Here is a 25,286-nt window from a genome sequence, read left to right as displayed (position 1 = left end):
TGCAAATCCATTTGATTTAAAAAAAAACAAACCTACAGAAACCAGATTTAAATAAGTTTATTTACCTGTGTAACAGAAATGTCTTTGAACAGTTTAAACTTCAGATTTTTTTACTCTAACTGTTCCATACACAGGAAAGTTGCTCAAAGCTTACTAAAATTTTAAGATGTGTTTTTCAAGCCAGAGTCAACCTTCACTTACTCATTTAATGACTTGTGTATCACAAAAAGCTGATTCTGTTGTTTGATTTCTTAAATAACGATTCAAGTGTACCTGAACAATGACTGAAATAAAAACCTCTTCCCAGATGCATCAAGCAGAAATTACGCTGCGTAAGAGCTTCAACATTTCTAGCTCCAGGGCAGGACCTTAGAGGTTTTTTTCCAGTGCTGTACATAATTTTAGAACATTTCCAAGTTGAGCACTTCCTCGTACAAGTTTTCTTCTTTGGCGCTGATTATGGTGAAGGCAGTTGGTGCGATTACATTCAGAGGGGCACGTTTGCTTGCATAGCTTATGAGACCAGTTCACAGAAGCATCCTGGAAATAAGCGTCCTCGGTCATTTCAATTTTTGTTCTGTTTTCCTCTCAGGGATATGCTGTGGGGATCCTGTATTTCTGCATTAGCACTCCTGCCACGGTTACTGAGACTGATGTTGCAAAGTCTGCAAGTGAGCAGGATCTGTCGGGAGGAGCTGCCCGTTGTTGCCCAGTTGCTTCGCTTACTCATGCAGCACGGTCAGCTCCGGAGCCATATGATCACAAACGAATTTTTGGTGCAACAGATTATCAAGGACATCATGGTATGAAACTTCTTGTTGTCTCCCACAAGTTACAAGGGCATACAAGGTTTAGAAATTATTTCAAATGTGAAGTGCGTGTTTAGCAAAACACAAGTTATGATTTTCTTTTGTCTCGGAAGTCCAGGCTGTGTCACAACTACTTGTCCGAGCTCCTGTGGTTGTTGCGCAGATGACACAGTTGTGAAGTTGAGCTTGTACCCAGCCCAGTGGCCCTGGGCAGCAGTTGGCTTCCTAACAAAATGCACTGGAAGCAGGTTACCCGCACAGCCTGAGGGAGAGCTGCCCAAAATAAGAAACTAATCTATTCTGTTTATTGGAGCAGGGGCATACAGGTGTAGAGGTTATTAAACCAGCCAAACGCTCTTAAATATGTACGGTACAGAATATATTCTCTTTCAAATATTGCAAAGCCCAGCGCTTCTATTAATGTGTCTACGTTCCAGTAGTTTTGAGACTATTACAGCTGCTTCTCCAGGAAAAAAAAATATCTGAAACTGCCTTTACACAAAGCTCTTACTAGTGTTGAGTGCAGAGAGTTATGTCCTACAGGTTTTAAAAAGTAAGCCTCACATATCCAATTAGTAGCTTTGAAATGGTCTGTTACCAGAAACGTTCAATGGTGGTGAAAGCAGATAAAAGAGAGGATCATGCACCTTCTCTGACAGAGAATGAGGTGGTTGGTTTCCTTTGGTGTTGAAAATGCCTCAGCAAGTTTTTGGGATGTTCCACTGTGGATGGGTTGTGTTTGGGTTTTTTTTAACCACTGATGAATGTTAAGGAGAGGGAGTTAACTGGCCTGTTGGCTGTGCTGGTCTGTTGGTAGCAGTTCTCCTGTAGACTGGGGTATTGAGCTCTCCTGCTTTAGTAGAACCATGCTCATTTGCATTTTAATTGACTTATAAATTGCAGAACTGGAAAGTAAGCAAGGTGCTATAACGAAGAGTAAGGAAATCACAGCTGGTGTAATTCACACACTTCATAATGTGCCACTGACTCAGTGTACCAAGTAGTAACACTTTATGATTTCAGCTTTAGCAGATGTACCATGTTGAAATGTATAAATGAGAAGAATGACGTTGCTGTGTGCAGTGAATGAGGCTTTAACAGTGCACCTGGTTAACTGTAAAAACAAAGCAAAGCTTCGCAAGTGCTGGTGGTGAAACAGAGTTTTACCTTTTTTCCCCTTCTCTGCAGACACTGAAGAGCGGTGAAGTTCAGGAGCAGTGGCTGACAGACCTCCATTACTGTTTCAACATCTACCTTGCCTCTCACCCCCAGGGACCCGGCCCTGTGAACACGGTATATTGAAGAGGTTGAACTGCATTTATTGTAAAGCGTTTCCTTCTATTTAGTTTTGAATGGAAGATGTTGGAACAAAGCTTGTCAATTTTTTTGTAAGTGAAACAGAATAAAAATTTTACAAAGAACCGCACACCTCTGTTGCCTTTCTTTTCAAGTAGACGTTCCTGGCAGTTGCTTTTGTAGATGTTGTGACCGCAGTGATGGGTGTTGAAGAAAATCCAGTCTCCTTGAAGCCTCAGTGCTTGCCAAGGAACAGACTTACACTGACTCCAATCATCTATTATTTCTAAGTATCATATTAATTTAAAAAAAAGTAATACTAACTAGAAGAAAAAAAATAGAAAAACAACATACTTTGAAACTAGAGTAACATCTTTTTATTTTTGCTGAGTTCATATTTTTAAATACTTTGTGCAAGGTAAATATGCTGGCAGCTCCAAAGCTATTATAAGAACAAGTTTTCTTCTAGAATAAGTCCCATCTTTTCTTGCTTTCTGTAGAAACTTTTTGTGCATGTATAAAAATAATTATGAATACAGAAAAAAATGGTGATAATCTCAAAGGGTAGAAAACATACCCCACCCCTGACAATTTCCATAGGCTGTGGAAAGCAATGCATTTACTGAGTGGGGTTTTTTTTGTCAACATCTCTACTTTTCCTTCCAAACCTATAGCTAGCTAAGAAACAATTGTTTCATTAGTACAGAAGTGGAGCGTGAAGGTTGTTCTTTGGTTCCTGTTTGGATTTTGAAATATTAATATATTTGATAAATTTGCGGGGAAATCGAATGGCAGTCTTCAAACCTGCTACATCTTTAGTACAGTTTCCCACTCCTTTGAAACTCTGTTTGATGAACACATTCAAAATTTTTACTTTTGACAAAGGAAAACTTTGGGAGCCCCTGCAACTCTGTTATAATGCTGGGCTTAGTGCTTCATTTTCTGTTTCCAAATAAAATTCAGATTTCATCCTGTCAGTAAATAAATTAACAGTTGCATTTACAAACCAACTTGTACACAAAAATAAAATGAGTGCAACTCCTTAGAAGGCTGCTTGGCATGTAATGTGGAGATAATACAAAAATTGAAAATGTGTTCAAGTTTAGTATGTTGTAGATGACTTGTACGCTATGAAATATAACAGTTGTACCAGAATGTGCTTTTTAAATTCCAAACATTCAGTTTTTGCTTAGTGCTTGAGTCTTGTATTTTTTGATTTTGCAGCAGTGGTTGGTCTCATGTTGTATGAAAATTGTTTTGATTTTCCCATGTTCTCCAGCAAATTAACACACTGCAGGTTGTTTACTGTAAAAGAAGAAAATGGGTTTAATGAGTAACTCTAGTGGATAAAAATAAGTTTCATCTACACTGTATTCTAGATTTCATAAATAATGAATCTACCATTCGGTCTCCAACACAATGCTCTTGCCTGGGTTCGATGAAGAGCAGCAAGAGGTTTTGTTGAGCATTATTTAGCAATGTCAGGTACTGGGTCATTTCTAGATGGCAGAAGAAACTCTTCCAGTGCTAAAGTGAGGACTCTGAATTATTAGAAAGCAAAAATTTGAGTCTGGCTGGATGCCTGGACTCAATGTTTTTTATTTACTGTATTATGCTACAAATAATATGTGTGTTTTCCTTCCCCAGTTTTGTGGAGATTGGATGTAAGCATTCTGGGGCTTTATCCCATTCTAGCCAGGGTCATCCCAAGTGCAAATCTGAACGTTTCACTGAAAGGGTGAAGCCAGCACATGGCAAGGGTCTCTTTCTAATGCTAAGAATTGCAAAACCTCCTCCTTTACCATTCTATAAACACACTTTAATGTCCACAGTGAAACAAAAGAGGGTCTTATCTGTCTGGCCTGCTGCAGAGAACCTCTTCAAATGCCATTTATTTAACTGACAAAAGCAAGCTGTTTAATTTAAAAAAAAAAAAAAAGTATATGAGAAAGGAACAACTTTCAGATTCCTAAATGTCTTAATTATAACAATCATAAGGGCTCCATTTGCCAGAATATTTTGAAGCACATACCCAATGTCTGTACATCCCATTGCACTCTCCTTTTCTATCTGTCGCCCTCTGCCCCCCGTACTCATTTGTACATTTCTTTCAATAACTTCTGCATGTCCCCACTCCAGAGTGTTTGGGCTGCTTATACCCATAAGTTTAACTGAGTTTGGTGTCAGTCCATGTCACAGATTTGTCACTCTGTCCTTTTTCCAGCAGCTCTAGGAACATTAAAGCTCAGGCTGACAGTCTTCACCTTCCCAGCTGTACCTTTCGTAAGAGAAGAATCAGTCGGCACAGTCCAGTCTGACCTACATCAGAACTGGAGTATCTGGCATTAGCCACTGACAGCTCTGAACTTTTCCAACAAACGTAATGTTGTCATGCACGAAGGCAGGCAGATGAGAAACATGTTATTGTCTTTAAGTACGGGCTAAAGTTCCCTGAGCTCCTGTTGGGTGAATGAAAGTAGGTAGTGTTCTAAAGGCACTGGGCAGAGTTCCTATCACTATCCTACTCGTCACCAAGTTATGAAAGCAAAGGACACTCAGATCTCTAAAGAAAGCCTTTTTATTTCAGAAGACAGGGAGATCTGTTGTCCTGAGAAGTTAAACGAAAAGAAGCATTATTTGCTAAAGCTCTTCTAAAATTTAGATTCCTATCTGCATGAAGAGGTGGCAATCAAATACCTGTCTGGTCAGGCCTCTTAATTAAAACAGTTTTGAAACAGTGAACAGAAAAAAGCCTCTGTCTCTTAGTGAGGCAGAAACTTACCTACAAGTCTAACTAACTCAAGGACAAGTCTACTGTCAGATTTCCTTCTGACTTCAGAATTTTGTTAAATTAGTGGAAAAATGTATTTTACTTCCCTTTGCAAATTACCCTTGAAGGGTTTGCTTTGTTGCTATCTGGCCGTGGCTGCCCCAGAACTACATGTGAGACAACCACAAAGACCAAATGCGCAACGAGGAGCTAAAACATCATATGGTGAAGGGCTAACAGAACTATAGCTTCCATCCCTGACTAAGTGCATCATATGGCTGAAATAGCCTTAAAAAGGCATTTAGTAAAGAAGTAGTAGGAGAGACAACCATGTACTCTAACTTCATTTTTAAGCTAGCTGTCAACTAATGCCATGTGTATGAAAGTTCCAGCCGTTAATGACCTAGATAATTCTTTTCAATCACTGGGTTTTGACGCTTTTCTGTTTTACACGCCGTTTTTGGTTACAACAGAACTAAGGCTTTCCCAAGGAAGACCTGGTACTGACTGCATGGCCTCTGAGTTTTAACCAAAAAATAAATGCATGATTTTGTTAGAGCCTGAAAACTTACTGCAACTAAAATGCTACAAAATAATTGAGGCTCTGCACAGCGCGGGAACTCTGTTATGCCGTTTTTAGAAGAAAGAGCAGCACAATCACGTTGTCGCCTATGCACTAAACCATGTATTTCTGACAAACAAACAGGTGTGTAAATTCTTGGCACACATAGAAATCTGCTCTCTTCTATAGGACTAGTAATGTTTGTGCTGCTGAACCAAAGTGTATGAGCATCTGTAAGCTATTTTAACCACAGGTGAACGTTATCTGGCCTCTCACTGTACAAGTACATTATATTAAGGTCTTTCTTTCCTACTAATAGCCCAGTGAAAATAGGTTTTCATACAAATGAATGAAGGATAAAAGTGCACAGCTCAAATAACTCAAAATGTAGCGAGAAAAGAGTGGAGTTCGGTAGTAGTTATGTTTTGATATGAGATCTCAGTTCTTGAGCAGATTTTTTTTCTTAGAAGTCTAGGCTGAGACCAATCTCACATGTATATAAACATTATTCTTAAAATGTGTGTGTCCTACCTGAGACCAGCTGCACGTCAGAAAGTTTCAGCTTAGAAGGAGCTCTTGTTGGCTGACACACTTTGCCTTCCTGAGAACGTCCTTTAACAAACAATATGAACAGCTCTATGTTTATTCACATAAAGATGATGTGGTTAGGTATAATCAGAAACTATTCAACCAGGTTACAGCATTATTTTATCCTGAAAATTATTCTCATTTATGACGAGGAAACTCATGAGACTATTTATATATGACAGAAAATTATGACAACCACAACTGGACTTTAACCTTGTAGTTGCTATAAAAAAAGAAGGAAAATAACATTATGAGCTTCATTTATTTAATCATTTTTGGCTATCTAAACAACAGAGCCCTGACAGAACCGACTAGTAAATAGCTACAGTTAGCACATCCTTACTCCATCAGTGAGCCATGCTGTAGAGGAGCTCAAGGTTTAAAGCAATGCTGTTTCTTTACCCTTCCTTTGCACCCTGCATACAGGTGTAGTGCAAAGCAGTGCAGAGTTACCAGAAGAGACAATCTCCCAAAAAAACAGCAGCTGTTTTCAAACAAGAAACTTACTCACATGGAAAAAGACAGTATTCTTCAAATGGAAATGTTTGAAAAACAGTACCAAACCAAAACAGTTGAAAACAATGCTTAAAAAAAATAAACCACGATCCAGATAGCCACGGTGCATCGATACAACCACCTATCCCCAGTTCAACTGCTCTATTTCCACATGGGTATCTGGGAGCAGCTCTGGCAATAGAATTATTGGGTTGCTCAAGGCCTGTGCTGGAATAACACTGTGTGGGGATTCAAACAGCTTGAGCAGCTGCTATTTTAAATCACAAAGGTGGGGTTTTTTTAACCTGAAGCAAAAAATACCCAGCACACCTGAAATTCAGACTAATTTTTATAAACAGTTGAAATCCCTAACAGTTTGGTGAGAAGTGTACAGAAGGATACACTCTGTTACAAAAATAAAAGCATAGCTGTTTAAAGCGAAGACAAAATTACCATAGATTTGTTTAAGGATGGACTGCTTGCTGGTTTTTACAGCTGAGCTGGTTTTGTTCATGGATTTCAGATTTTTACATGACGGAGCTGCTTTCAGGGGGCTGTGGTTCAGCTGTTTCTTCCAAGCAACCTGAATGAAGAAGGCAGCTGTCTCCTGTCTCCATTTGTCTTCGTCTTCTTTGCACTGCCGCTTCGCACCAAGAAGCTGAAACAAGCGCTGTCTGAGCTGGTAACTAGAGAGCAGAAAAGAGAAGAGCGCTTGTTTTAGGTGACCTGCTTTAACTTCGGTGCTTTCCACGCATCAGTTCACATGGCGGATTACACGAGTAACTGGGAAAACAGAACTCCCACTGATGTGCTAAGTCATTTGGATAAGAAATGTTTGCTCAGAAGAAAAAGTAGGAGCTGGGTTCAATTCTGGAGGCGTCCACTATTTCGCACAGCTAACAGAGATGTGGCATTACAGGTGTCCAAAGTTCCAGGACTGCAACATCAGCTTATCAAATGCTTTATAATTTATAGAAAATCTGGAGAAGACAAATCTTATAAATACTTATGATACAACAGTATAATCAATACGTCTTTCTCGTTTTCACTACATTCACAGATTAGTAACACCAAATTTTTTCGTGTGCTTTGTATTCTCACTCAATCAGTGCGACACACAAGCCAAATCGACCTCTTATGGGTTCATGTCCTCTACAGAAAACTGAGCTGCTTCCCATCCCTCCTCTGAAGATGCTCCCCTCACCTTGTGTTCAGCAACCTCTGTGCTTCTTTTCCCCTTCCCTCCAAAGAGTCCCTGTCTCTCGAACCAACCCTGCCACAGCTCATTATCTGTCCTTCTTCCCGCTTTGGTGGGAAGCCACCAGCAATAAGGAGTTGTTTGGTGTTTGTTTTGTTTTGCTTTGTTTTTCCTTGAATCAGATATAAGTATTCGATCAGATATTGGCGTTTCACACTCACAACTCAATTAACTGGCCTAGCAATTAACTCTGAAGCTTCCTGGTACAAACCTGTCACAAAGGACCACTGTGTAACACTTGCAAAATATTAATTATAAGCGTTTGGTAATGGGCCAGAACACGTCAATCATCATCCCCTCTGGCATTCTACTGGATGCCCCAGTCAGGGGAATGAGGAAGGAGGGAGAAAGAGGTGATTTTGTTCTGTTGCTACTTCTACAACAAGTTCTAAATTAAAACAAAAGACAACACAACCAGATACAAATTGTTTAAATATAAATTATAAGCCAATTAACTATATAATTCAAACAAGACAGCAGCCTTATACAGAAAATGAGTACACAACAGAATGCCAAAGGGGGATGACAAGCTCAGGTGTATTCCAAACAATTTAAAAATTTCAATAAACTTAGTAAATCACCGCTAGTTGAGACAAATGCATTTAATCTTAATTTAGTGGAGCTTCAGAATTCAGGCATGTACTGTTACACAGCTCATTAAATTACCTAACAAAGGTGGTGAGCAACTGCATCTTACTAATAAATGTCCATAGCGCCTACAAGGTGCAAAGCACTGTGTGAAATCAGAACAGGAGCGTTATTAAGAGATGGAGAAAAAACAAATTATCTGGTTTTGTTAAATAACACGTCACTTTGAACTTTTCAAGGGGGTAAGAGAGAAAGAGAAAGTGAAGAGGGGGCACAATGACAGGGAGTTGCTAACATAACTTGAGCTAAGGAGGGGTTATGTGAATGCCACTGCAGGAAAAACAACTGTAGAAAAGAATATTAAGCTTTTCTCCTGGAATTTGGTAATGCTTGCCAGAAGCCTTTGCTGATACGTGAAATGACCCATTCACAAGCACTCCACCTTTGCACCCAGCTGTGATTTCATGTTTGTAGACAGCTTCTGGTAGTTTTTAGCAACAAGAAAACAGCTGTGAGGCTCTGACACTGCGAAGATGTGTGCAGTTCTCTTTAGAGCACACGCACCTTTTTTTAATTCAGCTCTCCTGGAACAGATCATTCTGATCCTTGTGAGAAAAACAGAATGGGACCAAGTTTGATGTGGTGTCTTAACAAAATAGCCAATACCTAGTCAACAAAGCTACTGCACGAAAACGAAACATGGAAAATATGTGCAAAATGACAATGCCGGTATTCAGATTAATTTTTAGAAAACCTCGAATCTTAAAAACTACTGCTGGTCAAAGTGTGCATGTAGCAGTAACATATAGAAAAAGATACAGCATGAGTTGAGCAGGAGAGCAACAGAGACAGCAAACAACTTATTTATTTGCAGCTTCTGGTGACTCCCTGTGGACCCCAGAGAACAGCACAGGCCTCAGTGTCCCCACGAGAGCGAGCCAGACACAGATCTGTAAGCCTCAACGAGCAGGATGAACAATTAACCTTTGGCAAGACACACACCTTAAGATACACTTTTGAGGGCTACATTTGTAAAGTTTGTGGACTGTGGGAATTGAAACATTTTCCCAAGAAAGGCAAGTTTAATATACTTAGGTAGTCCAGTACCACTCTGTTGTAGCTCACAATAGTGCTCAATAAACTGACACTAAGTAAATGACAACTACAAAATTTGCAGTGAGACAAATGTATTTAATCCTAATTTAAAGAAATGCCAGAACTCAAGCATGGACTTCTACATGTTTCTAAAGTCGAATTATGCATTAATGATGTATAACGTATAATTCCATTGCTGTCTACAAGTACACGCTCTCTACCAGTGCAAGCCTGGACCCAAAAGACAAAACACAGGACTGAGTGGGACCCACAGCCACACAGTAGGTACCTGCTGAAGAGCTGTAATTTGGTGTACAGTGAATGGGAGATGGGGTATTTTGGAGGGAGAGACAGAAAAGTGAAATACTAGTAGTCAGCACATAGAGCCGCCCAGCACGGGCCAGCTGGAAATAGTCACTGTGACCCCTTGGCAGGCAGGTGCCACCATCTGACTTGGGATCCACATCCTAAACATACCCACACCACCTCTTTTTTTGAGATACATGAACTCCCAAGGAAGAGGCAGAACTCTCTTCTTTTTTTAAAAAGAAACATAATTGCTGTGGTAATAGCACAGCAATTGGGAGGAAATCTGGTCCAACTTCACAGAGAAGGGAGGAGGGAAGCGTGGCTCTTGCTAACGCTGCAGTGCCCCCAACTCAGCATCACTGCCCAACAAACTGTTTGGTGTTCTGCATCAAAACAATCACTGAAATAAATGCATTACGATATTGCTGCAAATTTTATGAACTCCTTCGAAGCTCTAGTGACAGTAAACTGGCTGCAGACGTGACAAAATGACACTGGAGGAACTGCCAAACTAGTCTCTCCTGCACTCTTGAAGAATTTATGATCCTCATCAGTGTTCCATAAGATGTGAGTTTCGCAAACAGAGCAGTTATGTTCATTTTTCTTTATTAATTCTTTTAAATAACAAACATCATTTAAACGATCTTTAATCCCCACAATTTCCAAAGTGGCGTAAGGAAGTGCACACACTTCTGGCTGAGGGAGCACACCGCCGCTCTTCCAGCACATGGACAGTTTAGAGAGATCTATCCAAAATATTTATAGTCAAAACTGTAAGTGGAATGCAAAGATTTCTACATAGGTAAGCTAGCTCAACACAAGGTTTTAGATCCCAGTTCTTGTGAGGAAATCTGCACAAGCACTCGCTACACATCTTTAAGCTTTGACTGCGCCTACTCCTCTGTAAGGAATTTAATTCAGTGCTAAGTGGACACAGCACAGCCTTCAGAAGCAATAGTATCACTTAGGGATATACCCTTCTAACCTGCTCCTGACTTCACGTTACCTTTTGAAGATCTGAACACATAAGGCAAGAATTTGGGATCTAAATTAGAAAAGAAGGCCAAGCAGGACATTGCCAGCACTGAACCGATTACACAGCATGTGGAAAAATGTGGGAAGGCAGGCAATATTTATTCATCCTCCAGCAAGCAGTGGAGAGAGCTGATGGCAAAAGTGGTGGATCACTGCAGACGTGTCTGCTTTGTTTTGCAGTTCAGTGTGGGTAGAACCATAGAATCGTTTTGGTTGGAAAAGCCCTTTAAGATCATTGAGTCCAACTGTTAACCAAGCATGGCCAAGTTCACCACTAAACCATGTCCCTAAGAGCCTCATCTACATGTCTTTTAAACACCTCCAGGGATGGTGACTCTACCACTTCCCTGGGCAGCCTGTTCCAACGTCTGACAACCCCTTCCGTGAAGAAATATTTCCTAATATCCAATCTGAACCTCCCCTGGTGCAACTTGAGGCCATTTGCTACTTAGGGAAAGAGACCAACCCTCCACACTACAGCCTCCTTTCAGGTAGTTGCAGACAGCGATCAGGTCTCCCCTCAGCCTCCTTTTCTCCAGGCTAAACAACCCCAGTTCCCTCAGCCGCTCCTCATCAGACTTGTGCTCCAGACCCCTCACCAGCTTCATTGCCCTTCTCTGAACTCTCTCCAGCACCTCAATGTCTTTCTTGTAGTGAGGGGCCCGAAACTGAACACAGGATTCAAGGTGGGGCCTCACCAGTACTGAGTACAGGAAGAAACTCTCTCCAAGTTTCCGAATCTCTTTCAGTTTGGTTCTCCAATCAAAATGCAGGTCAGAATGCAATTTCAGGTGTGTCAGTAAATGGTACTGAAGGATCTGGTTACGAAAACCTTTTTATAGAAAAAAAAAACATATCCATACACATGCAAGTTTGCTAATGAACGTGACAGCAGTGAACTCTTGGCTTAGGCAAATCTTGATGGGCACTCTAAAGAAGTATCAGTGTTTGAAATAGAAATTTAATAACTTCTCCAATTATTAAAAGTAATCACTCACATTGCACTTTTTATGAACTTACTAATGTAATTCTAGGTGACTGGAACACACTTCCACTTGTTTGGTGAAAGATTATTAAATTCCTGATTTAGCACTGGTAATGTTGTAAGCTAAAGGACCAAATAAAGCACATTGCCAACAAGCCTAATTTAATTTCCATTTACTTGCATCTCACTCTTCTCCAGCTACTGAAACTCTAGTTCTTACCTTCTCCACGTCCTCTGTATGACTGTAGCAGCATAGTTCTTCTTCCGAAACAGCTCTTTCCTTTTTCTTTCTTTTTCTATAATCTGCATTCGAATCTCTAAAGGGATTAGTTCAATATTTGTACTTTGCCATGCGACAGAACGTAACTGATCATCTGCACTCCTGGATCCGATTATGCCTGTTTTTTCCAAGTTCCAGCTGTCATCAGGAGCAGAACACGCCGCTGGGTGTCTTGGCGCAGTTCCAGTAGGTTCTGCCTCAGCAGACAATAAAGGGGAGGCCTGTTTCGCTAATTCGGTATTTCCCACTTTGTTAGTTTGTTCTACAGTGTTCCCGCTGTCACTGTGGGTGTTTACAAACACCGTTTTGGCAGTTCCCGGTCTACTGGAGCCAGCTGGTGAACATCGCTCGTCATTTACCTCTTTATTTCTGGATTTCTGCTGATGCCTTTTGCCTTTGGAAGCAGCTTCGCACTGCTTCGGGTTTCTCACAATTCCACCAGTACAACTGAGGTTGCAGAAGAACGCAGCCGTTCCCTCGCAATGGTCCCTGTTGCCAGATGAAGACTGACTTTGATCTCTTAATTTTTCCCCAGCACTAGCAGTCCTACAAGCAGAAGGGGTCCGCCTCCTGCTCCTCTGAGCACAAGTACGCGTCGCCTCGGCACGGTGCTCCCTGGGCTTCTCTCCATCCAGTTCTGCCGCGGCTGCAACCTGCTGATGTTTTGCTTCCACTCTTGCTCCCTCTTTTGCTTTGCCACAATGGAACTGGACACAAGTTGGCTTGCTTTTGCTGTGTTTCCTCAATGAATCTTTAGACAGAGAAATGAAAAACAACATTTAGTCTCTGATCCAGCAAAACACTGTTTATGACGTCTCTATTTTTATTTTTTTCTCAGTTACCTTTGAAGCACACCAGGATTTACATAAATGAAAAAAATGTTTAAGTAGAAAGAATCAGAAGAGGACACGATTTCCTGTAATGGTGCAGTCCCAAACTTCTTAATTTGCTTACTGTTCTAGAAGGATCTTTCTTTCTCACAGCACAAACTTCTGCTGGAGCCACCCTGTGTCCTGGCCCATGGTGACAGACAGGAGAACCCACTGACGCAGGAAACCCAGAGCACTTGGCTTCTCAGCACTTCCCTTGACAGCCTAAATGAAACTAGGACGTCCCTCCCATTTCTCCCTTGCTCCTGGGTGGCAACTGCTTCTCAGCGCTCCCCTGTGAGGATGACTCGGAAGCCAGGCTGAAATGCAAAACTGAAAATCTCCCACCCACCATCCACACACCTTCATTTTGTTTGGAAACAAACAGGAGAATGAGCAAATAGACCAGGCAGGATGAAATGAAGCAGAGTGTTAAAGGGCAGGTAAGAGGGAGAAAAAAAAGAAATGGATCTTTTATATACTAAAATCACATAACATCTGAATCATCCAAAACGTGGTGAAACCATGCTGTATTTATCTTTACTGCAATGCCTTCATAGGATGCTCTTTCCACCCGATAACAGAATATGGCACATTAACAGATTATACAGAAGAAACTAATGACTATCATCAATGAAGTCTCCAATGAAGATTTATCACACTGACAGGTCAGTATGGGCTGAGAGCCTACTCTAACTTCTACATGATTGTCATATGGGTAGATAGCCCTCTATGTTCTGGGGCGGAAGAAAAGAAAAATTATTAATTTAATTAATGATTTCTTATCTATTTGGATCTAGTATTTTAATCTCCCAGAATGGAGAAGGAAATTCCCTCTCTCTTGTATTACACTGGGGGAACAGACAATTTAAAAATGTGCCTTCTGGTGCCAAGATTTCTACGGGCATAATCCTGCTCCCAACAAAGCCAAAGGGAAAAAAGTCAGTGCCATCAATAAAAACAGTACAGGTCTGACAGTCAGTTTAAATGTATGAAATTCCCAGCACTGTCACAACACTATTTTGATCTCTCAACAAGGAAAAAGAACGAGGCTTTTTTAAAAAGGCCTTGTCATTCTGAACTCACCAAAACCTGCCACCTGGGACACACGTACAGAATGTGTAACACTTTTTTACTCCAACCATAAGACATTTAAGTACTATGTGCAAAACTTCCAAATCTGAACAACTGGGTAACTGGATAATGGGAAAAAAGCGTAATTTAAGTATTCTAGCTCATCTTTTGTAGTTGAAATAAACTTTCTTAGAAAGGAAAACCCAGCAATAACAGGTACAGAACACAAAAAAGAACTTACCTGTTTGTGCTACAGTCAAGACAAATGAGATAACATACAAAGGAAAGAGGATTTCTCTGTGGAAAACAGATCAGGAAGGACCCACCAACTAAATCACAGTTTTGAGAGCCCACAGGATCTAAATTTATATTTAATTCCAATAAAACATCCAATTAAGTCCATCAAAGTTTTGGTCAGAAGACCATTGATTAAAACACCTAATGAGAACTGATTTAAGAACTTCATTACTTTCCCAGCATCATTTCAACAGCAAAAAGAGAATGTGTGCCTAAAAACAGCATAACATTTTATTTCAAACACAGGCTTTTTGGATCGGGCAAGAAGAGGCCTTCTTTAGAATCTTTTTAGGTAAACTGGTCTCACTGTAGAAGCAATTAGACATGTTACATATTTTCAGAAGTGCCTTAAGAGTTTTCTTCTCATCATGTTCAACGCTCATGATGAAAAAAGATAATAAACAATAGCAAAGAATCTTCTATTTAAAAGTAAAACTCTCTCCCTTGCAGAAATTATATTCTGCTTTTAAAGACATATTGGAAAGCAAAAAGATCTCCAGCCAATAGCCTATACGATTTTAAAATCTTACTTGTAGAACCAGCACCATGGAAAAATTATTTTGGCAAAGCTACATCATGAAATCTCCAACTTCAGGGAAGCCTTCAATCAAAAGTCCAAGCTATATGCTGCTGTCATTTGCTACTGGTTAGAATTCCCTACGTTACTGTGAAGCGTAGTGCAGACAACTCAACATATATGTATCTTTTCAAATAAAAGTATCAATATTAGAATCCTCTGCAGAAAATTTGGCAAATTCAGTCCTGATCTCTGCAGTCTGTTTGACTCTATAGCCCCTGTTTCCCATTGGTTACCTACTACCTTAAGTCATTCTCTCAGTGCAAAACTGTTATATTCGTTCCAAGAAACAGTGGGAATCTGAAGCAATGCCATTTCCATTGTCATAACCAATGGGAGATTTTGGCTAAGAATGGATACTGAAGTAAAAGAAAAGGTTGTTTGTTCCTCTTTTATAGTTTCTTTGTCCTTCTCCTTCTCTTGTCCTCCCTACACTGTTGTAATCCTCCCCACAGCTTTCTCTCTCTTTTCCCTTTTTTTCCATAATTAGCAATTTCTCCTTGTTATGTTCATTACAGGTGTCCATTTTTCTCTTGGAAACTACTGTTTCTGATTATTCTACTGTTTCTGATTATTCTTATGTGTTTTACTTCACTACTTGAATATTTCAATTAAGGTAAAGTTAATACACATGCAGGTAAAGCTTAATTTTTAACACCTCTGTTTATCATTGCTTTGCTCTCTTCGTATATGTTAGGCTAAAATACATATATGTCTGCTTTTACTCTGACAATATAGTCAAGTATTCTGTTTACCAAGACAGTTCCATGTAAAAGCTGAAGAAATCAAGGTAAAATTATTCAGCAGGAACAGCTCTTCGACTTTATTTTCTTTTGGATTATTACCATATTCTAATTAGCAGAACTTCCAGAGGAATTAGCAGAATTTTACATGTGAGGAGTTCTTGCAACCTACCTTAAATAAATTCCTTATCCAATTTTTGCTTTTAATAATAGCGAAGATACTTCAACATTACTAGTCTTTAAAGTTTTGAGCCATGGGCTCTTGTAACTGGCTGAAGTCAGAACTGATTGTAATGTCATTAAAATCTGTATCTTGCAAAACTAATATAGGAGTGGTCAAGAAATTATGATAAACGGATGTGTATTTACAGACAGAACAAAAGAGTGCAGCAGGGCAAGAAAAGTAACAGAAAGAGCTTTGACACACAGTTTCATAGTACCATTTCTAGAAACAGTCCCACTTCTCAATAAAATATCCCAAAGTGTTCTCAACAAGAGGGATTCAGAGCCGACTCAAGGGAGAACCCTGCCATGGTGAATGAGGCTGCCTGCACAGCTCCCTCTGTGTGCTGGAGATGTCACTTTTAGAACAATTTTATCCTCACTTTAACCTTGTTTAAATACAAGAGTTACTATTTCTCCACTAACATTCTTCAGGTATCCCACAGACATGCCAAATATCTTTAACCTCGTTTTCTCCAAACAGTAATACTAATAGAACAACTCCCAACAACCTGTTCTTATGTGTTTTAGGTATTTTCACAGACACCATAGATACTGGTATTTTTGACTGAAGTTGACAGAACACACGCAGTAAAAGACTCTGTATCCATCCTATATGAATTGCTTAAATAACAAAAGAATAAGAAATGATAGAAACATAAACCAAGTCCTATATACAAAACACACCTAGATATGGACAGAAATGATAATCAGGAAAATTAATACAGATTACAAACCTTGCCTGATTTTATGCCCTTCACTCTGAGGCTCTGCTGACAGGCAACTCTCCTTTGGTGTCCCTCTGCTGTGAGAAACTTGAGGTGAACCTCTACTGTTTCTCCCTGGCTGGATTTGTGACACAGTGAGGGACAGAGGTCTCTTATTCTGTGTATCAGTGGGTTTACTGGGTAACTGTGAGATGCTGGTAGTCTTCTCTCGATTTGCAGGATTCTGCTGGACTCGGAACCTATTTGGGTCCACGGTCTGCGGCCCTCTCTGTAGCTTGGCTTCTTTTCTCTTGCTTTCTTCTTCACGTTTCCTGCAATTATAGACAATAGCATAATAAAACCTTGACTATAACATTTTTGTGTGTGTGTGTGAGAAAGGGACACCTATTGCACTGAAGTGTCTCAGCTTCATCCAAAACAACAACTGACTTGCAGCTGCAGCCAAATGAAGGTTCGGTCCTTATAAGCCAGCTGCCAGTTTGCAGCAGTTTCAACTGATTCTAAAATGCTCTCTTATTGAAAGCAATGAAACTTAGGGCTTTTATAAATGCAGAAAAATGAAAAGAAGGATTTGAAAAGGTGTCAGAAGAACCATGATACTCATAGCTATATTTTGAATTAGTAATGAACAATGCCTTAATATAACTGCTACTGCAATACACTGTATTTGAAAATCAGAAAACTTTTATTAAATATGTCATCTCTTTGAAAATTATTTTGCATACTTACCTGTATCACACTTAATACAATTATAAACCAACTTCCAACCAGCTACTGATACTAACTTGCTGCTAAATATTCATTGTTGGTAGATAATTAAAGAATTTAATTTACATAAATGGATTACATGTTGTACAAATGATAAATCCTGAAAATATGACATGTGAATTAAAAATTTGTGAGCACATAGTATGCCATTACAATTATGACATTTGGTTTTCAGAAATGAAAGAAAGTCACACATCTCTCAAATAGTGTAGGTCTAAAAGAGAATTTTGGACAAGATTAGGAAAGGTGCACCTGTTGAATACAGTTTTGCAGCCTATTTTGAAATACAGTGCAATATCATTGCACTTTAGCTCTTAAATTCTTCTTCTTACAAAGCAGAACAAACCAAGTAGCACATAGTGAACATTACATACATACCTACCTACCACTGCATTTGTTTTTGTAAATTAAGTACTGGTTGCAAGATGAAGTGACACTTTTCCTGTTGGAACGGACAGGTGGTAAATGTCGTATCATGTAGCTGCCTGATATTTCAACTTGCTTCCAACACCACGACACAGTTTGCAGACTGTTGACACAGGGGCTCACAGCGCAGCATATGACAGGTTAGTTATGAGCGCACCAGCCTCAGCTCCTGCAAGTCCTATCAATGCCAGTAAATGTCATTTCAGCCCCAGCTACCAGGGAGAAGCCTTAACTTTACCTGTCAGTACTATCTTACCAAGTACGCTCTGCGGAAGAAGCTGATTGAACTTTGTACCTGAAAAGCTGCTAATTGATCTGAAAAATACACTCCGGGCAGCCTGAGGTTCAGTATTCCCTATGGCATGGAAGAGAAGTGGCTAGTTTCAAACGATATTGGCATTCCACACGCAGACTACGTGGGGATGTCTGTCTCGTGTACAGTATGGATCTCACTGCCACTACCCTGCTGTTTGAGCTGATAAATCCGATCTTACTATTCACAGAATAGTAATTTCATTTTCTTCACAGGAATCAAGCAGCCTATTACCAGTATCCTCCTTTCAGCGTATTAGAAAAGAAAGCGCAAGAGAGGTTGTGCAATACACAATCAAGCCCGAGAAGCCTGCACTTTTCTGATGAACAGATTAACTCTAAACATTAACTTCAGCAACATGTCAGTTGTAAAGTTTTTGAAATGACACAGGACTAGAACTTGAAAAGAAGTAAAAGGGGATTTTTTTTAAAAAAAAGGTCACATTTGTGTGCTAATTTTGTCAGCTGAAACTGATGAAATAATAAATGGAAGGGATTTCAAAGCTCCCTATTCATAGACCATCATCCTAATTGTCACAGGAAAGCTTAATTGATTAACAGACTCCTGAAGAACACTTGTGAACCTTCCCTTCTGGTTCACTTTACTTACTTAGAAATACAGCTTGGTTTACAATGGAAGTTGTTTTCAAAATCAAAATTTCCAAGTTTTACTGTTGTCTGAGTTGAGAAACTAGGTTTCATGAACAAGTAACGCAAGTAGACAAGTTCCTAACTTAAGCGTTCTCAGTCATTCTCAGGAGGAACCAAATATTGGTGCTGAAGTTAGAAAAATACTCTGTGATAACAGAGCTGGCATGCCAAAATTTTCCACTTTATTTGCAACAGAATTTTGTTCTGAATGGTCGTAAATTTGTATTTCATTACAAAATTGAGAGAATGGAAATTGAGCCTTTAGCAGATGGAAAGGAACAGTTTCAGCCTTAAGCATTTGTGAAAACATGGAGATGCTTTGAATTTTTGATCCTGCTAAAATGAAACTAACCTTTCCTATTCTGTTAAGAACACTTTGCTTTTTGCATCTGCTCTGTGGAAGACATTTTAAATTCAGAACATGTCCACGTACCTGTAGAGAGTTTCTAAAGTTATCCTTGCAAAAAATGCTACTTAAAAAATCATAACTCAAAATAGATCTTCTGGTATGATCCTACTGCTGCTGAAGCTTTACCTGAACCACGAGGAGTTATATTTTGAGTTGTATAAATAGCCATCTCCTGCTATACAGTCTAATATGATGTTTGCTTTTGAAAGCAAGTCACTGTTGAATCACAACACATTCCGCTTATGATCCCCCGCAACCTTTTAACAGATAGTCCTTAACAAAAATGCTAAAAAGACAGTGAATTTGCATCCAGTATTCCTATGTTGATTTGTCTTGCCAAATGTGTGCAGGTGTCTGTTTGTATTTACCCAATCACCTACTTTTTCCTCAACCATTTCTCATATGTATTAACAGCATTCAGATTTCTGCTTTAGTCGTCAATGTGCTTACAACTCTTAGGCAGCTTGGTGACATTTGGAAATTTGACGTTTTACTTCTTAAATAAAAATACTTTATATTATCAGATTCAGAATGGATTTATGTGGAATTCTCATTGATATACACTTCTGGTTTAAAGTTCCACCGTTAAACTACTCTTTGCATAAGTTCTTCCAAGCAGCTTTTACTTGTAGTAGTTTAATTCAAGCTACGTTGCCCAACATTGCTAATGAGAATGGCACATGGGAAAGTATAAAAACTTCAGGCAAGTCTGAATGACAGCTACTCTATCATCTCCATGGCCACAAAACTTGCTATTCTGTCACAAAGGAAAATTGACTCATTTTGATGTTGGCTCTTAGGAAATTCAAAGCAACCATTACTTGCTTTCTGATGTTCCAGATACATAGAAGTTTGATTGTTCATTCTGAGATAAGAAAGGTATGGAGTTCCTGTAATGAGGCCAGTGAAAGGTCACGGAAAAGCTTAAGGGGCTGGAGCATCTTTCATATGAGAAGCGGCAGAGAGAGCTGGGACTGCTCAGCGTGGACAAGAAAGGGCTCAAGGGGGAATCTCATCTACGTCCATAAATACCTGGTGGGAGGTTATGAAGAAGATGGAGCCAGATTGTTCACAGTAGCATCCACTGACAGGACAGCAGGCAATAAATATAAATGAGAATTCATTAAATTCTGTCTGAACACAAGAAAGCACCTTTTTCTTTTTTTTTTCTTTTTTTTCCCACCATGAATAGGTTGCCCAGAGGGGTTGTGGAGTTTCTATTTGCATAGATATTCAAAATGTGAGTGGACATGGTCCTGCAGAAGCTGTTCTACGTGATCCTGTTTGAGCAAGAGCAGGGATGGGCCACATGATCTCAAAAGGTCCCTTCTAACCTCAACAATTCTGTGGTTCTTGGGAGTGAAGTTCATAGGTCTACAGACTCCTCTTCTTCCTCCTTGAGAAAGCAGACACTTTGCTAATTTTGTAAATTCTCCAGTCCCACAAGTCTTCATAAAGTTTTTAAGGGTAGCAATTTTAAGATTATATCACCTAGTTTTCTAAATATCTCAGACTCAATTTTATCAGGCCAAGCTGATCTGGAAACATCTCATGCATCTGATAAGTCTCTAAACTCTTGCTTCAGAATTTTAGCCTGCACTGCTGCCCTTCATTACTAGTGTGAATTCCATTTGCTCATGGACATCATTTGACATTTAAGAAAGACCGGAGCGAAAAAAAAAAGAATACTTCAGCCTTCTTAGCATCACTTGTAGACCAACTCTTTCTTTGTTCTTCCTTTAACAATGTGTATGTTTACGATGATTTATTGTGACCCTTCACATCCCCTTCTAGTTGTTCTTATTTTGCACCTCAGCTTGTTTAATTTTATCATTGTATGTTATTACTACCCCTAATTTTAGTCATTGCACTAAATTCTGAGTATATGCTTTCCCTTTTTAGGTTGCTGAAGGGCTCATTATTTCTCTCTTGTTAAACATGTTTTCTCAGCACGCAGGCCTTACTAGCAGTTTTTTGAAGAACCTCATCATCTACTTGTACTCTCTTGCTACTAGAACATTTTTCTAATCTGTTGAAGGCTGTTTAATTGAACTGTTCTATTTTCTTGCTGTTCTTCTCTTCCCAAATATCACAAGTGAGTTATTTTTACTCACTTTCATTCCTCCAACTGGTCAGAATGAAATCCAGAAGCCTTAGTAAAAACAGAAGTAGAGAGTCAATAACTTCTTCTGAGAAAAATCTAAAGCAAGGTGAACAAGTGACGAATTATTTCTGCAGCCCTTTCAACCCCTAATATATTGGACATTGGTTTTCTCTGTTTTAAAGCCTTAAATATAATTTTCCTAAAGATTTCATTTTGTAAAAAGTAAAACAAAAGCCTCTTTTAAAAAGGGTTTCTGAAGTCCATCATTTTACCTGTACGTAGTCTGTTTTTTAAATGCCTCCTTCCCAGATTGCCTCTCTGCTACTCTCCAAAAGCACGGCTTCCCTCCTCCCAGGTTCTCCACCCCACCTATTAATAATCAGTTTACTTTCACTCCCACTGAAGAAAAGCACATATATTATATTGATACATTTATGGCTGTTAAATGGATGTTAAACGTTTAATCCTCATACGTCCCAACAACTTAGCCGTCTTCCAAAAGACCAGAGGATCACAGGGTACCACACATTGGAAGGGATCTCAGGAAGTCATCAAGGTCAATGTTCTGCTCAAAAAAGGTTCAACTATGAAGTCAGACTGCATTACTCAGGGTTTTATCCAGCTTGGTCTTGAAAACCGTTAAGGATGGAGATTGTACAACCTCTTTGGGCAAGCTGTTCCACTGCTTGATTGTCCTGAGATTGAAAAAAACTCTATTTCCAGCCAAAATCTCTCGTTTCAACTCATGTCTGGTTTAAGTGAGTCCAACCTGTCTGCAGTTCCCCAGATTATTCTTTTGGCCCTTTCTGAAGTTGGGTGCAGAATCTGCTTTTGTTCAATCACTGGAGACCTTCCTTGTGACCTTTCAAGGATGCTGGAAAGAGGCCTTCTAAGGACATCAGGTAGTTCTCTCAGCACCCTTGGCTGCAGCCCGTCTGGTGCCATGGACTTGTCTGGGCTGAGTTCTCTCAAGCGATCTCTGACTTGATTCTCCACAGCAGGCAGTTCTCCTCCTCCTTGAATCACTTCTCTAAGCACAGAGGTCTGGGAGACTTTCTTGGTGAAGACTGAGGAAAAGGCGGCACTGAGTTCTAGTGCCAAACCTGCGTCTGTTGTCACTAAATCACTCGCACTGTTCAGCAACAGGCCCACATTTTCCTTGCTCAGCCTTTTACTATCAATGTAGCGGCAGAAGCTCACCTCGTTACTGGTGACATCCCTGGAAAGTCTCCACTCCATCTGAGTTTTGGCTTTTCTGACACCATCCCTACATGGCCACACAGTGTTTTCACATCTTTGCAGCCCATCCCTGCTCCAACCTCCTGTATATACATACTGCTTTTTGCATTTGAGCTCATGTCAGGGCTTCCCCACCTACCCAAACTGGTCTTCTGATACTTCTCTTTGCTCAATGACATAATAATGTGCATTTTTTTTGGCTTGCATCAATCTTTGTTCTATGAATTACTATTTCTTTGATATAGGTTTGTTCAACATGGGAGAATATGTTTGTACAGAAATATTTCACAGGCATTGAATACAGTGAATGGAACTTTATCAGTAAATAATACAGGTATGAAATGTTGGTTGACTTTTTGTTAAGAAAAAAAAAAGAGAGAACAGACTAATTAAAACCACGCAGACTTAGGAATGATTTATATTAGTGAGACTCTGTAAAATAACATATTACGAAGCAAGTTTTACATACAAACACTGAAATAGTGTGTGTAGGGGTTCAATCTGGGAGCTCACCATCACTATGGATTCCCACAGAATGTTTAAAAATCTGCTCTCCAGATAAAAGTAGACATCAGTAGGGATATTAGTTTTTTGTATGTAGCAACACCCTGGCCAATTTTAGCTGTGGAATGCACAGATGGGTACGCAGAATGATGACAACATAATGTCCCCTCCAGTTTATTACAGATCATAAAACTGCAATTAAATAAAATTTGTTATGTGACAACTTGATTTGCTTGTACACTCCAACTGTACTTTAATGCTGTTTTTATGGAATTTGGTACACAGACTCTGTTTCTATTGTTTTCAAACAAATCAACAACAGCTTACTAAGTTTCAGAAAGTACATCAGAAACTCACAGAGGAAAACAATTATAAAAACACCCCCAAATTTCCATGAGGCAATCCTTTATCTTTTAGTCTTCTAGATGGGGTATTACCAATTCTTCTAAAAATCGTTGTCATCTCAAAGAATAAAATTACCTCGTTTGGTAAAGTTACTTGTGACCACACAGCAAGAAAAAAAGTTCTCCAAATTAAAAAAAAAATACATGAGATATTCAGGATATTTTCAAAGACAGCTTCTCCATGCATGGGTTTGACTTCTATTGACTTCAGCAGAAAAGGTAAATAGTAGGAGAGCAGCAAGTGACAAACGTCGGGATTTAAAGATGTGAGCAAGAGATTAGTTATCAGCTGTTTCTAGGTTTGGTTCTTCCTGGTCATTAACAATTACTAATCAGTGTATGAGCAGCGTTCAAACCCAGTTAAGGTCAGACTGGCCAGTTCTGCAGAACATCAAACTACTGAGTTTGAACTGGCAGCTGATATTGTCTGTGACACATGGATGCAACGAAAATATCTCTAGGTGCAATAATTATGTTATGCGTTTATTCCTATGACCTTTATTTACAGAAATAATACTAGAAAATCATGCAGAAATCTGCTCAGACTGTTACGTTTTTTTCATTCCAGAATCAGATTTTTTCAAGAGAAACCAGATGCTGATTTGCTCTTCACATTATTTTTAAGGATAAAGCCCAAGCAAGCAAAGTATTTTGATGAGCATTTATGTAGCTTCTGATTTTAGAATTTCACCACTTTGCTACCATTACCTCATTTAAATAGAGTACAGTCAGAACCTACACATTGTACAAATAACTATTTGAATTGCATATGTTAGTTATCTACAATCTAATATAATGATTTCATGATAACTCTCTAATTCAAGAGCAGAAAATGTAAGTGCAGAGAATGATACTGCCAAGACAGAAGTTGCAAATAAAACCCAGGAGTTCAGTTTGCTAGAAAAGCACAACCTGCCTTGCAAAACAATAAATGCAGCCCTATTAAACCAGGCTTTTCCTGGGTTTGTTTTTGTTTTTCTTCATTAAATTATTAATGTGTTTTCAAAACTGGTATCAAAGACTTGATAGGTCAATAATTATTTCCAGTACCGTAGAGTGATAAATATTTTCCAAGCCTTTTTATCATAATACAGAATATCAGGTAAAGATTCATGGACGCTAACATGCTAGTTTCTCAGTTTTTTTGTTATTTTTGCCCTTTTCTTCTATATTATCTAAAGTTTGATATTTAATCTGGGGTTATCTGGAAAAAAATATCCATCTAGAGACGTATGGAAAAATCCCATTGTATGATTCTTATGGTTTTATGAATTTTACTAAGAGGAAAAATAAATGATGGTGAGTAACAGATAAAATCACACACTGATATATACAAATTTATGACAAATGCGTATTTGCTGGAGTAGATTTCAAGTCTCGGACTTACTTGGCAGCAGCATCTTTTCTCAGCTGTTCATGTTTCATCAAAAGATTCTTCCTCTCTTGAAAAGCCTTTCTAACTTTGTATCCTTTGTAGACAGCCTGAATTTTGAAAGCAGCAATGTCCTGTATGGCAGCTATAGACAGAGCCCCATGTTCTAACATGAACTGAATCACTTCATGGTGTTCACCAAGCAAGGCATAATCCAGTGGAGTATATCTAAAAAAACCAAAGAACCAAAAGAAACTCGCAACAATTACAATTGAACGAGAATTCTAACCATAATGTGCATTTATTTCATCCTCGTTTAATAAAAAGGCAACTGATCTTTCAAGGTCCCTTCCAATCCCTAACATTCTGTGAACTTCAAGTATGAAGACAGATTAAACACTGTTTTCAGTAGGCTGTTTTACTATTTTTTAATATTATTTTCCTATCATGCTCATTCCACGCACCTTGACTATGTTGAAGGCTTATTTTATCTCCTAATATAAGGGGGGCAGGGCAG

The 25,286-nt window shown here is 39.1% G+C and overlaps 2 protein-coding genes across 7 annotated transcripts in view; one reads left to right on the top strand and one right to left on the bottom strand.

Annotated features, from left to right (window-relative positions):
• The window catches only part of TEX10 (testis expressed 10), a 57,799-nt gene extending 55,569 nt beyond the window's left edge, over positions 1-2,230 (top strand). Inside the window, exons 15-16 of the mRNA XM_065830730.2 lie at positions 593-803; positions 1,998-2,230. Coding sequence (XP_065686802.1) covers positions 593-803; positions 1,998-2,111 — 325 coding nt within the window. The 3' untranslated portion in view covers positions 2,112-2,230. The remainder of the gene's footprint in view (positions 1-592; positions 804-1,997) is intronic.
• Positions 2,231-2,459: 229 nt separating this feature from the next.
• Positions 2,460-25,286, bottom strand: part of INVS (inversin) — a 93,735-nt gene continuing 70,908 nt past the window's right edge. For all 6 annotated transcript variants that reach the window (XM_065830726.2, XM_071804327.1, XM_065830727.2 and 3 more), the window contains 6 exons: positions 24,785-24,997; positions 16,590-16,891; positions 12,011-12,821; positions 6,974-7,206; positions 5,969-6,049; positions 2,460-3,410 (listed from right to left, as the gene is read on the bottom strand). In XM_065830726.2, coding sequence (XP_065686798.1) covers positions 3,295-3,410; positions 5,969-6,049; positions 6,974-7,206; positions 12,011-12,821; positions 16,590-16,891; positions 24,785-24,997 — 1,756 coding nt within the window. In that variant the 3' untranslated portion in view covers positions 2,460-3,294. The remainder of the gene's footprint in view (positions 3,411-5,968; positions 6,050-6,973; positions 7,207-12,010; positions 12,822-16,589; positions 16,892-24,784; positions 24,998-25,286) is intronic.

The sequence above is a fragment of the Patagioenas fasciata genome, chromosome 2 (genome assembly GCF_037038585.1).
Source record: "Patagioenas fasciata isolate bPatFas1 chromosome 2, bPatFas1.hap1, whole genome shotgun sequence".
NCBI lineage: Eukaryota > Metazoa > Chordata > Aves > Columbiformes > Columbidae > Patagioenas > Patagioenas fasciata.
The sequence above is the reverse complement of the archived record's forward strand: the minus strand, read 5'-3'. Positions and strand labels throughout refer to the sequence as shown.